The 14041-nt window shown below is 36.6% G+C and overlaps 1 protein-coding gene across 1 annotated transcript in view; it reads left to right on the top strand.

Moving 5' to 3' along the window:
* Nucleotides 1-14041, top strand: part of LOC126336262 (dynein axonemal heavy chain 3) — a 1127841-nt gene that overhangs the window by 197287 nt on the left and 916513 nt on the right. The window contains exon 14 of the mRNA XM_049999758.1: nt 582-726. Within this exon, the coding sequence (XP_049855715.1) occupies nt 582-726 (145 nt within the window). The remainder of the gene's footprint in view (nt 1-581; nt 727-14041) is intronic.

The following is a 14041-nucleotide window of genomic DNA, read 5'->3' on the forward strand; positions in this document are numbered from 1 at the left end:
GGAAGAGGTTTTGGCAGCAACATTCAAACATCTGCAGCATCGTGTTCAACTGTGTTTACAAGCCAAGGGTGGTCACCTCCAGTACCTTTTGTCATTCACCTTCATTTCCCCATGAATGAGGTATGACATTTTCATTTTGTTTCATTTCCTGATTTTTATGCAAATGCTTTAATATAAGCAAATGTATGTTTGTGGGGTCTCTTTATAGTGGGACACTCTGTATAATTCTCAGCAACATCTACCTAACATTATAAAAAACTTCTTCCATTGAATTTTGATATTGAGGGTTAGTGGTTTGTAGTTATGGATTTTAAAATGATAAGTTTTCTCACGAACAATATTTCATCATTGTTACATTCATTCATTAGAAGTACCATTGAATTTACTTCTAAGAGATTAATGAAATTTCTTGGAATATTGAATGAGACTTTCACAGGATTTGTGACTAAGTATTCATTATGTAAATTCTTCCTACTTTAGTTATTGTATAGCTTGTTTAGTCACAATTGTTCATTTTATTGTATTGTACTAAATGAAGGCACAATGTTCTTGAATTTTGCTACATTGCGTTCTTTTTTTAGTGGATGACATTGACTTAAATGGGCGAGTATTCCTTTGGCCTGATGATATGGAGTCAGTTTTAGAACTAAGTCTGACAAGGCTGGCTCACCGCCGCGAAGAGGTAGAAACTGCTCTTCGTGCTAAGACAGCTGAGCTGGAAGCCAAGTAAGTGTGATTTATTTTAGGTGTTTTGTATCTTCACTTCTGGTTGTGGACAAAGAGTCAAAACCAAAAGTTGTATTACAGTCATATAATAGTGTTGTTACTAGAAATGCAGTACATCAGTTATAAGCATTTACTTCATGTGGCAGGATTAAGGAATGTAGAATTGAACAATGTGAATGAGTCAGTGCATAGTAATACATAGTTTCGCTTTTTAGATATCGATTTCAATGGCAGTTCAGAATTAAACTGTTCCTGAAAGCAAATTTATTCACCAGAATATGTCATCAAGAGTTTTATGGTCATTAGTAACAGTTTTTCAAGAAAATTACCTCACATACAAGAGAGCATTCCCAGATTACCTCATGTACAAGGGAACATTCCCAGATCTATATAAACAATTTTGATGAAACATGGTTGGTATGTAAGAGTGATCAAAAAATGCAATAGTTTTTTTCACAATTTCACTTTTAGGAAGCAAAATTCATATCAAAAATTTATTTGGTGTAGGGGACATATCTTCAAAGCCATGAAATATGAAACGTGTTTCATATAAAAGGTGAAATGTAATTAACATTCTTGAAAACTATTTAACCAATTTTTGCAACAATGTGAAATTTTGAAAACTAGCCTCACCTCCATCAATTAATTTTCCGAAATGAAAATTTTTGTTAGAACATAAATTAAAGAAGCTTTTATACAACATCCATCCATGTGTAACAAAGCCGGTTTCTGAAGTGCCATTTTTGGAAAATAATTTGTACACAATGTGCTGTTGGTATATTGTCAACATACATAATTAACACATCTAAACATTCTATATTATTCTAAATATTTGTTTTACTTATTTTTGTTTTATGTTTTAAATTACAAGAGTTAACCAGAAAGAAATGCACCACATTTTTTTTCTCAGTCGAAAACATTGCTACAAATTGAAGTCTCCTGAATGAGCGTGCCAAGTGTCTGTCACTTCTGATAGATAGCTTATCTGCAGGACAGTTTCAAAATGACATCTGTAGGTGATGTACATTACAAGCAACATGCTGTCATTGAATTTCTCACTGCAGAGAAAGAAATTGTGGGGAATATTCACAAACACTTGTGCAAAGTCTATGGAGCATCTGCTGTCAACAGAAGTACAGTTAGTCACTGGACAGGGAGGGTCAGGTCATCAGAAGGCGATTTGGAAGAGCTCCACAATTTGCAGTGGTCAGGGAGGCCATCCACGACTGTCACATCTGACATACTGCAGGGAGCTGATGTTGTCATTCGTCAGGACAGATTAATTACAACTTGGTACTTGGTGCTATGTCTGTCAATCAGCAAAGGAAGTGTGGATGCAATTATCTGCAGTATTGGGTATTTAGAAGTGTGTGCAAGATAGGTCCCACAGTGTCTAATATTGAATTGCAAATTGCACGGAAAAAACATTTATTTTGATTTGTTGCAACATTTTGAAGCTGAGATTGTGACCGGTGATGAAAAATTCAAAGCAGCTACTTCTGCCGGTAAGGTTATGATCACCGTGTTCCGGGACTGTGAAGATGTGATTTTTATTGATGTGATGCCAAGAGGCAGTACAACTAATTCATGTCAAAACATTAACAAAAGTCGAGACACACTTCTGGTGACTTCTGCGCCACAGCAACCCAGGAGATGTTTTGCTGCAACATGATAACACTCAGATCCACACAACTCTGAGGACTGATGAGCACTTTGCAAAACAGGGTTGGGCAGTGTTACCCCATCCACCCTACAGGTCTAACCAGGCCCCTTCAGACATCCACTTGTTTGGGCCAGTAAAGTATGCCATTCGTGGAAGAAATTTTGTCGATGATGAGGAGGTGATTCACCACAGTGAAGCTCTGGCTCTGCCGCAGGGAGAAGGATTGGTACCGACAGGGCATACACACCCCTGTTTCGCACTGGAGGAAGGCCATAGAACAGGATGGAGATTACGAGGAAGAATAGGTTGTGTAGATGATACACCATTTTTTTTTGTGTGTAATTCTTATTAAGTTCAATAAAGAATTGTTGAAGAAAGAAGATTGCAGTGCTTTACTTTCTGGGCAACCATCATATTTTACATTTGAAATTCATGTGTATGGTCTTTTTTCCTTTTTTTTTGCCACAAATGATTTTTTTGTTATTTGAAAATAATAAATAACTCATTATTGGGATACATTATCATTACACTAGTGATAATCTATAAAGAAATGTTTTTTTATACTGTGCTTATAAAATGAACAAAATTCCTTTATGTTATTCTGCACAATGCAAAACAGAATTTGGCAGGATCCTTAAATTCTGATGGATAATACTCTAAATATACTGTTTTCATGCTGCGATATGGTTGCCAATAAAACATAGACCAAATATAGAATAAATTTCCTTTACTTTACTTCTATGGTCACAAATTTTTGTTGTTTATCAGACTACCGGTTTCTGTGTATAATGACCATTTTCAGATCTGTTCTTATAAAACATATCTGAAGACGGTCATTATAGACTGAAACTGGTAGCCTGATGAAAAAAAAAAAATGTGACCATAGAAGTAAAGTAAAGGAAGTTTATCCTGTTTTGTACCAGGTATATCTCAGTACACTGGAAAATCTATTTCAGTACACTATAAAACCATAGTGAAGAGAAATGATATTGTACTAGTATTTGCAGCTTGATTACATTGTTCCTCATCGCAACTACCTCTGAAAATTGTCTCACAGAGTTCATCAGCTGTGAAAGCTGTATGTGTTCAGCAGCCATACCAATATTGAGCATTTTGGGATCAGCAGATAAACAAGTTTTTCGTCCTCAGATGTGACACTCGAAACAGTTCTTTAACATTGGCCACCCAAGACTATAACAATAATACATAGACTTCTCTTACTCTGGGAAAGAAAACATTGTCAAATATATTTTGACATGGCCAGATGTTAGTTTACCAGATTTTGGTGCCATGAGAAAAACATTTGCCATTTCAAAAAGAGATAAACGAATTCTAGGTCCAGTCTCAACTTTGGTTTCTTTTAAAACTATGAGAAGAGAGCAAGCAATTTTCCAGCTGCAGGGACTGTAAACGGAATCATTGAACATAGCACAACTCCAGGTTTAATCCACTGTGATCAGAGTTGCACAAATTTTCAACCTCCAATAACCTGATGTGCTCCTTAGCGTGATCTCATGGTGATGTTCTTCTTGGTTATATAGTTACTAGGTATGAACTTTGTTATTTTGTGTTGCCTTTCTAAAATGCAGTAACCATCTGAGGTGTGTCTTGAAATTATTTAACTTTACTTTACTTCTCATTTGCAGACCCAACTTTTGAAGATCAGTATCATGGATAACCATTTGATGATCCATAGAACCTAATAAGTTTTGAGCCATTGTGAAGAACTACTATTCCTAGTGATACAGCTATGCCGTTCAACTGATTTTGCAAAATAAATCAACCTTTCCCCTTCTTCCTGTTGTTTCAAAAGTCAGCTGCAGATTTCTTATATACAAAATTAAATCCAGCTTTTGAAGAAAGGACTTTGCTTGGCATAAAGAACTCCTCAATTGTTTCTGATACGCAATCATCTTCAGCCATTGCTACATCATGGAGGTCTGATCCATTAACTCATAGCCCATTATCTTTTTGTATGATAGTGTCACAAGTCAGTGTTACAATGGTGTCCTACAGTTCCATTTCCTATGAGTTAATAGACCTCTCAGATAGTTGCACTGTGATGAAATCATCAATTAGCATTCAGTAAATAGTAACTGGGTTAACTAAACAGTTGACAGTTTCCCTATTTCTAAGCAGCTGTATTTCATACGCAATACAAGGTCTCAGGTTTCCAACAAGTTTATTCCACAATGCAAGTACAGTGAATACTGACATATAAAGATACTGTGAAGAAGAGAAGATCATGTGGAGATGGCCAAGTCCAGAAATCTATGCATTGCATAGTATTCTAAAGGGAGTTCCATGAGAGATAGGTCTTAAAGAGTGTTGTGAGGATTAGAAGTTGCGTGGTGTTGTACACTTCCATAGTAGTAGCAAGTGGTGGTCGTGACTGCTGGTGACACTGGCATATGCAGCTGTTAACAGATTCGTGATGTGCTAGCTGTATGGACGTGTACCACACGAACTGTTAGTTGGTAAAATTCCGTGGACTGCTGGCTGCGGCTACTGGACAAGACCAGCCTCTGGAGGTGCTAATAGGGCCTTTTACCACATGAAGCAAACCCTTTGTAATATTCAAATAAGAGTTTTTACAAACAGCTAATGGTATATGGAACAAGTCCTGAAATCACTATTGTGAACTTGTCACAGTGACTGTTCTCTACAGATAGTGTACTGAGCAGTATTTATTTGTATGAATCACCTCAATACACTGGCATTTGCTGACAGCAAGTATGCTGTTTGACTGTTTGAGATCATCTTTGTGAGACCGTATGCAAATGTGCCATGAAGAGAACTTCGCTTGCACGATTCGAGCCGAGTCTCTGTATCTGGCAAATTGCTTACCCCGTTTTCATGGTTTAAAAAACAAAACAAATGTAGAATTTGGAAGAAAAATTTTAGGTTCTCTTTTTGAAGCCCCAAAAGTGCTTATGATACCATTGAAATCTGGTAAACTAATATCTGACCATGGCCCTATCAAGAGATATTTGACAGAAGTTTTTTTTCCCAGTGTGGGAGAAAAATCTGGTAGATTTTTGGGGCATTCGGTATGGAAAAACCATTTTGAGCCCTGTTCCTGAGAACAAGGAACTTGTTCATTTGCTGATCCCAAAAGGCACAATGAGAGAGGTACAGCCATTGCATGTAAATAGCTTTTGATGTTGGAAGAAATTTGTGAGCCGATTTCCAGAGGTAGTTATATTGAATGATTATTGTGTCAGCCTCCACTTGAGAAACAATCTAATCAAGCTGCAGACACTACTACAGGGTGCAGCATTTAAATCTGGACAAATGAAATTTCTTTAGAAAGCAAATTTATTAAAACAAAATACAAATGAAAACGAGTAAGTAGTGGTATATTTCAAGAGTAACATTACTCATTGTAACTCCTTTCAGCCACAATGACTGCCTCCGATCTTGTTCAGAAGTGATCACAAGCACTTTTTAAAACAGCACTGGCCATATTCCTGAATATTGCTTTGACAGCGATGTGTAGAGGTGTGACACTAGGTTGCCTCATCTTATTGGCTATACAGGGTCCAGAACTCCTTTGACCAGAACATGTCGATATTATCCGAGACCCAGTTTTTGACTAAATGGCTCACATGAGATCATCCACTGCCATAAAACGTGCTTTTAACTCACTGACATTCAATATTGACACGAATTTCCTCAGCAATTGCCACAGGTCATCCAAAAAGTGGCACCTGGGCGTTGTCGGTGACTGCTGCAGTCTGTGACATGTGTTTTCTCAAATGAGGTTTCCTCGCCTGGCTGAAGGAACCTTCCCCAGGCTTCTCAGAAGCATTACACTTGGCCACAATATTGTAAAAAGTTGATCTCAGATACCTGAGTAATCGAACTATTTCAGTGGGTGAATGCCCAGTGTGAAGACTTTTGATAAGTGTGGCTCTTTGCTTGTACTCCACACTTGTCCATAACATCTCGGCAATTTTGAATTTCTGAGTTTCATTACTAGATGCCTAAGGCTTTCAAGAATGCCAGTCCAGACCTCTGGTGGAACTGTGCTATGGTCGGAAATTAAAATTGACATTTGTCCAGATTTAAATGCTGCACCCTTACATTATCAATTCTTTACACTGAGGTGTCCCAGTATACTGAAATATGGCTAGTACAAATAAGGATATTTCATGTATTGCCCATGATTTGACAATCTTATTCAATTTTGTTTTAAATTGTGTTGTCCATTGTGTGTCTTGTGTGAAGGAATTTCATTCACTGTATGTGCTTGGTGTGTAAAATGTTATGTTTTAAGCATTTGTCTTCACCTTATCATTATTGTAATCATTTTGTATCATAATAATGAGTCACTTACTATTTTTAATTAACAAAATTCCCATATGAGAAGCAGTGATCTAAAAAAACAAAAACAAGAAAAAGCATTTATTTAAAATGTAAAATAAAAATTTAAAACATAATAGAAAAGTAAGTAACATATATTCAAAATAATAATGATTGTTTATATATTTTAATCAGGCATGACTCCAGAAACCAGCTTTATTACACAAAGGTGGATGTGGCATCAAAGCTTCTTTAGAAAGTGCAGGCATTTGCCAGCAGTGGAATGGTAACCATTAGACCTTGATATTGTAGGGCAGCCACAAATTGCATGTAACTTTTTCTTCATTTTTACTTGTTTCACTCAAATACTGTGAACATCTTGGCTGCTCCAATTTTAATTAAAGTTTCTTTAACTTATGTTGTAGCAGAAGTTTTCATTTTGCAAAACTATGTAAAGGTGGTGGGGCAGTTTGCAAAACTTCAGATTATTACAAAAGGTGATTACACAGTTTTTCAGACTGCTGCTTACATAATGTAGGACATAGGATACCAACTAATAAATGGGTTACAGGTCAAAATCCACTTGCTGATGAAAGGCAGTTCTGTAACAGGTTGTTAATAATATAGAGAAATCCCTGTATGTCTTTTTAAGGACAAGGTTAAGCACAAGTTAATTAAAATATGTTTGTACCCTGTTAGTGATTTATGAACTCTATTATCAATGTTGCACTATATTAGTGACAACATATACTTACTTAGTAACTTGGACCCCTCGTGAAGAAAGGTGATAAGAGAGATGTCACTGCTGACATGTACCAATGGGTAATACCATATGTAACCAAAAGAATGCAGAAAGTTGTTCTTAGTAATTCAACCTAAAGAGTCTGGGGACACAGTTCGGTCCTGGGGTGGGAATCACATATGGCTGCCCCATGCTCAATCTTATGTCCACTACTGTACCTCATCCAGTACAAGTAAATGATTTTCCATTCCAATATGCAACTAGCTGAATTAGTTCTTTTTGCAGATGACACTAGTATTGTAATCAACCCAAGCATACATACCAAAACAGAAGAAATGGTAAACAAAGGATATTGCAGGGTTTAGTGTGTGGCATTTATCTCTATGGGAGGGGTGGGAAGAAATGTGTGTTGGTTATGCCTCATTTTTGGGGCCTGATGAAAGATAGTCCAAATCCCAGCAGAGAATGAGATTCATAGTGTAAATCCCAGCAGAGAATGTGATTCAGTTGCTCCTATCCTGCATAGTTCTGAGAGAGGATTCCTCCTTTGTGCCTGTATGGTAGGTATGTGGGAGGTTGTGGTGCGCGTACTGTAAGGCCTTCAGTACACACACCATCAGATTATTTGACTTGTCGCTCTAATGGAGTAGGCGAGTGTCAGCAGTATGTCTCGTGGTCTTATCGTCGCGTGTTTATCTTCTGCCGTTAGGTCAGACGATAGAAATTCCACTTGCACGCTTAGAGTAGCAGATTGACGGTGACCAACTTTAAACAGAACTTGATTAATTTTCACACACATTTATTAAAATAATAAAAAGCAGAGAAATAACTTAACTTGATTCTGGATGCTGTTTACAATTGACAATCTGAAGTTCCTTTGGTCTTAGTATGTTAATCTTATTCTCTCATATCTCTGATACTTGACAAAGTGTCTATACATTTCTCTTCATGGCTATGTACAGGAATATGATAATCTTATTAGGTGCAGACTAAAACTTGACTATAGACTGGTACAGACTAATGCAGACTGACTAATCGGAGGTCTGTACACTCGTTATAATACCTCGCGCGTTAAAGTATCACTGCGCAAGTGTGATCCGCGAGGAGAAAAGGTTCTACGTTAGCAGCAATCTCATTGGCTGTGTTACATATTAATACACGGATAGGTGGAAGCAGAATTTGGTCCGTCTCAAAGACAGCGCCATCTCGTAGTGCGGAGACGGGCGAGCGCTGTGCAAGCGCTGTTGTGCTTAGCGGGGTGCGCTCTAGTGGAAAAGTTGTGTACTCGCTGACTACGCGGAACTATGTACACAACAGAGGTAGTAGATGGCTGGAGAGACAAGCCACAGGAGATCTGTTTCTGTACTAGATTGAGAGGGTAATTTCAGTCAGTGAAGCCCTCGGTGAGACCCTTGGTAAAGTTTGAAGAGGGGCTGTTCATCACTACAGAAATGATGGCCACAGATTGCTAGGCTGTGTGGAAGGGACTTCATGGTATGGAATGGTTGGCAGGCTTGGTGTGGGACAGAGGTACTGATGTAGGCATCCTTGAGGGGGCTTATTGGGTTTCAAGGATCAGGTGAAGTGAATGGGGGATAAGGTGTTGAGATTCTGGAGGAATGTGGTTAGGGTGTTCTAACCCTCAGTCCAGATCATGAATATGTTATAAACAAATTAGGTTAGATGAATATGCTATATACAAATTAGGTTAGATCAGATCTTTATTGGTCCAGGTAATCATGTAATACACAAATTTCACGTTCTAGTGTAGGATAAGTCAGTGTATAACAAGATGTAAAAGATGGTTTAAATTTACATTAATTACAGTATTTGACATTAAATGTGCATTAAAGTATAATGTACAGCATATATATAATGTACAATAGGTGAGAGAACAGACTGTAAAACTAGAAAGAACATATGCTGCAGAGGTAGATTGATATTTGTGTTACAGTAAGGTCTGAATGGTAGATCATTAAGGTACTTTAGGACTAGAACCATTTATATAATACATCACTAATGTACTGACACAAATATTTAGTGTACTTCCTGAAGAATCTCAAGCAGCCTATACAAACAATGATGAGTCAAATATGCCTTAGAGCTAACATGAACTTTGTCAGATCATGTATTGATTTAATTTGTGCAGAAAGCTTATTATAAATAAATTTCTCACAGTGTAGGGTTCCTTCTTTATTTAGGCTGGTGTTCATTGACTCTGTAGGAAAATTTTGCTTTTGTGTAGCATTACATGGATGAAGTGAAGTGTGCTATTTTCCCCCCATACACATGAATAGATGGAAGTAGGAAGATTTCCAGCTTTTCAAAGAATGGTCTACAGCTTTTGTTCGATTTTACATCTTTCTTTGTTCTTCCAAACCTTTTTTGTAGCCAAAAGAGCTTTCAGCTGAGAAAAAAGAGACCCTAGAAAATAATTCCATATTTTAGTTGCAAGTGATAAGTATATATGGGAAAAGTATGCGGTTTTCAGAAAATCTTTGTTGCAGCATCCTTCTAATGCTCTTATTACATAACATGCAGTTCTTAATTTCTTATAGACTTTTTCAATGTGTGTCGCCATTTAAGATCATTTTGGAGCCATAAACCTAAGACACTTGCTTTATCTACACTCCAAAGCTCCTTATCAGATATCTGAATTTCAACAGTTTGCTCACCTTTTTTCACATTTCAAAAATTTAGTGCCCTCTTACTTGAATTTGCTACCAACTTGTGGTTGAGGCAGTTTTCAGTATTTTAAATTGTCTCTGTTGTAGACTACTAGAGAATTTCCATTTCTTTCTTATTGACTAAAACTCAGGCCGAATAGCACACAGCAAACTGAATGGTATTTTCTCAGAATTTTTTCAAATCATTCTCAAATAACAGAAAAAAATAAGAGGTCCAGGCACTGAGCCTTGTGGCACTCTGCTGTTATTGGCTTCATGCTTTGATTAATGCTGAGTTAATTTGTTGAAACTCTGGTGGTGCACTTCAACCATTTGCATTGGCCTGCGTACTTTTGACAGTTGTTGGATTTATTTATTAATTCATCTGTAAACAAATTACTTTGTATGGATGTCGTCATTATACATACAAATGTACATTATTTTGTCTCATAAGATAATGAAATACAAGCTATATATAATAAATTCATAATAAATATATATATGTGTGTTACACACACAATTTATCATTGAATTACATAATGCAGAAGAACCTGCTTCAATCAAAAGAAATATATCACAAGACTCCTCTAGTACTTGTATGGGTAAATTACACTCTAGAATGTCCAATTTATAATTGATTAACCTGTTTATTTATTTATGCCAATTTCATGCTGTATGTATTCTCTAATCAAGTAAAAACTATTTTTTAATAAATGTTCTTTAAGGAATGCTTTAAATTTACAGAGTTTTTATGTTTTTGATTTCTTTTGGCAATTTATTATATATCTTGACACCTTGGTAAAACATAGTGATTTGGGTTTTAGTTTTATTCATTCTGTGTAGGTACAAGCAATTACTGTTTCTGGTTTGGTGAACATGTATGCAGCTGCTTGCTAAATATTGATCAATATTTTTGTGAATAAAACTGTAGTTTGCAAGATATATTCACTTGGGGCTGTCAGAATACCCCATTTTTTGAATAGCTCACTGCAGTGTGCTCTTTTGTGACTCTTGCTCATTATTCTGATAGCTCGTTTTTGCAGTCTGAACACAATTTCCCATTTCGGGCATTTGCACCTCAGAATGTTATGCCATAGCTTATTATAGAATGCCTGTGTGCAAAGTATGTCATTCTCTGGCATGAACTATTGCACACAGTGACTAATATTCATAAGGCATAGCATGTTGTGCAAATTTTTTTCCCCAAGCATCCTAATATGTTCATTCCATTTTAATTGTTGATCAACATATATACCCAAAAATTTTGTGCTGGCTACACACTCTATGGTTTCATTTTGAACTTTACGTCATATTCGGTTTTTTCTTTATACAGAAGTTTATGTTATTAGCCTTTTTCACATTAAGGGTTACTTTGTTGTTCCTCTGATTCCTGTGTTGTTGTGCCAAGGCAGCAGTTTAGGGTATTTGTGATACTGAAAACGTTAGAGAGCTCTAGGCATATTCCAATGACATTTTCACTATTATTGAAGCAATTGATGTAAAAGTTCAAAAATTGCTGCATTAGTTGATTGGTCCTTCCTGAAACCATTTTTCTTTTCCAGGAAATCTACTATTTCTCTTGATTTTTTTTCTTTTTTGTGGATTTTGAGAATATAGATAGCAGAGCAATGAGCATGTAATTAACCACTGCATCCTTTTTACCTTTTATGAGTTAGTGGTTTGAGCCTGGCACTTTTTAGGCATGATGGAAAAATTCTAATTTCAAATGATTTGTTACAAATATGGGCTAATGGTTTAGCTATAAGTCTACACATTTTGGTAAGATTCCTTGTGATGCTAGATCTTTCAGTGGAGTGGTTCATTTTTAAAGTTCTAACTGACAGGAGATCTTTCTGTGTTGGTGGAAAGAGAAAGACTGAAGCAGGATTTAGGTTGGTGTTTTCAGATGATACCTGACAATTTTAGTGAAAGGTTTGATTTCAGTGGCTAATAATTTTTTCACTTATATTGCTAAAATAAGTATGACAATATTATGAAAAGAAAAGGTTGGGACTGACCATATAGAGGAGATGTTGACTGACACAACAAAAAGACTGCTATACCTGTTGAGCTTTCGGCCAAGAGGCCTTTTTGTAACATAAGACAACTTGCACAAATTCACACAAACACAACTTGCATACATGTGACCACTGTCTGGCCATTGAGGCCAGACAGTGAGCAACTGTGTCTGAGGGGCAAAACAATCTGGTGGTAGGCTGGGGTACGGAGGGGGAGCTTAGTAGGGGGAAGGTAAATGGTGATTTTGGGAGCATGCAGTACTTTGGTGGGGACAGGGTAGAAAAGTGCAGTTGGTGGGTTTGGAAGAAGGGGGCAGGGTGTGGGCGGTGGGGGGGGGGGGGGGGGGGGGGCAGGGGTCAGAGGGAGTGGGAAGTGGGAAAGGAGAGAGGCAGAGAACAGGAAAAAATTCAGAATTTTGCACCATGCTTAAATGAAGGATATCATTCCCATTCACACCAATTTTATATGTTTTGAAATATGCATGGAGTTCCCATTAGATACTACAGGAAGCTTGGAGATGTCATATATTCTTTGCTTTTCAGCACATGACTTTCTTATATCTGTTGTCAATCAGCATTTTTTTCTCTTAAGCATACAAGTTTGCTTGTCTGCTTTTTGATGGGGAATAATGTAAGAAGACATCCACAAATGTCTTGAACTTATCTGTGCTTTCACATCTATACACATCAATCCATGTATCTTTCCTTAGTAGATTCCTAAAGTGCTTAGTGTGTTGATTGCTGAAGTTTCCTGTTTTCACTGTTTCTGTTTGCTTAGTTAAACTCAATGTTGAAGATATTTCAAGAAGCTGTGCATAGTGGTCACTGGAACCTGTGTTGATATTTCTAGCTGAGTATTCATAACTTTCCATTTTTATCAATAGCATATTATTTGTGGTGCTGGAAACAATTGTGACTGGGGTGGGATGATTTGTAATAGAGAGCAAGTTGTATGTTGGAAATAATGCCATAAAATCATCTCTATCTTTTGAAACTTTTTAAAAATTGTAACTGTTTTGTTCACATCTCTGAAATTGTCACAACTACCTTCAAGTTTATTAAAAAATATTTTTATGTCTTAATTTGCCCTTCTGTAGATGAACATGATGATTGTTTTCATTGAAGTTTATTCTACAGCAGAAAGTTCAAAATTACTTTCTTTTCCTAACTTTTCCAAATATTTTAAACAGCAATAGTTGTTACCATCTTTCAAAAATATACGTCTTTCTCCATGAGTAGACAGTTTTCTACAAAAATAAGATGTCATGACAAAGCACAGGATATTTGTAATTGTTAACATCTCATCTGTTAACCAAGTTCACTTAAGCGCATAACAGATACTTATTTTAATTGATCTGACAGCACTTCCGTGCTGTGCTATGGAGGTGCTGTCTTCATCAGTGTCCACTAAAAATCCTCACTTCTTGATGGTGGGTCTTGCTCTAGCAGCAAGTAGACAGATGTATCACCTGATGGTGCAGTTGTTTCTGTGCCACTCTTGCTGTTTCTGTTTTCTCTTATCATAGTTGTGTTGTTCTACCTGCTGCTACACTTGTTGTAGCTGCTTCCCTATGAACACTTTCTTCTGTAATCTACCTACAATACTATCTGCCATTTCAACTGATAAAAGTTGATAAATTCTCTACATTCATTTTGTTTATACGACATTCAATTTTGTTTGTACTCTTATTTTTCAGTTGTTATTTGATTAAACTTTGCTCCAGATGGTTTTATTTAATTCAGAATTTTCTACTCTGCTTCCATTACTATTATCTCCCTTAAACCGTCATATGCCCTTCAATATTCACCTTGATCCATTGAAAACTTCTTTCATATTCTTTGTGCATACAACACCTTTTGTTATTTGTGCAAGTATTATCTTTGTTAAATAATAGGCCATTTTGTTTACATTGGAGGTGTG

The sequence above is a fragment of the Schistocerca gregaria genome, chromosome 2 (genome assembly GCF_023897955.1).
Source record: "Schistocerca gregaria isolate iqSchGreg1 chromosome 2, iqSchGreg1.2, whole genome shotgun sequence".
In the NCBI taxonomy this organism is placed as follows: domain Eukaryota; kingdom Metazoa; phylum Arthropoda; class Insecta; order Orthoptera; family Acrididae; genus Schistocerca; species Schistocerca gregaria.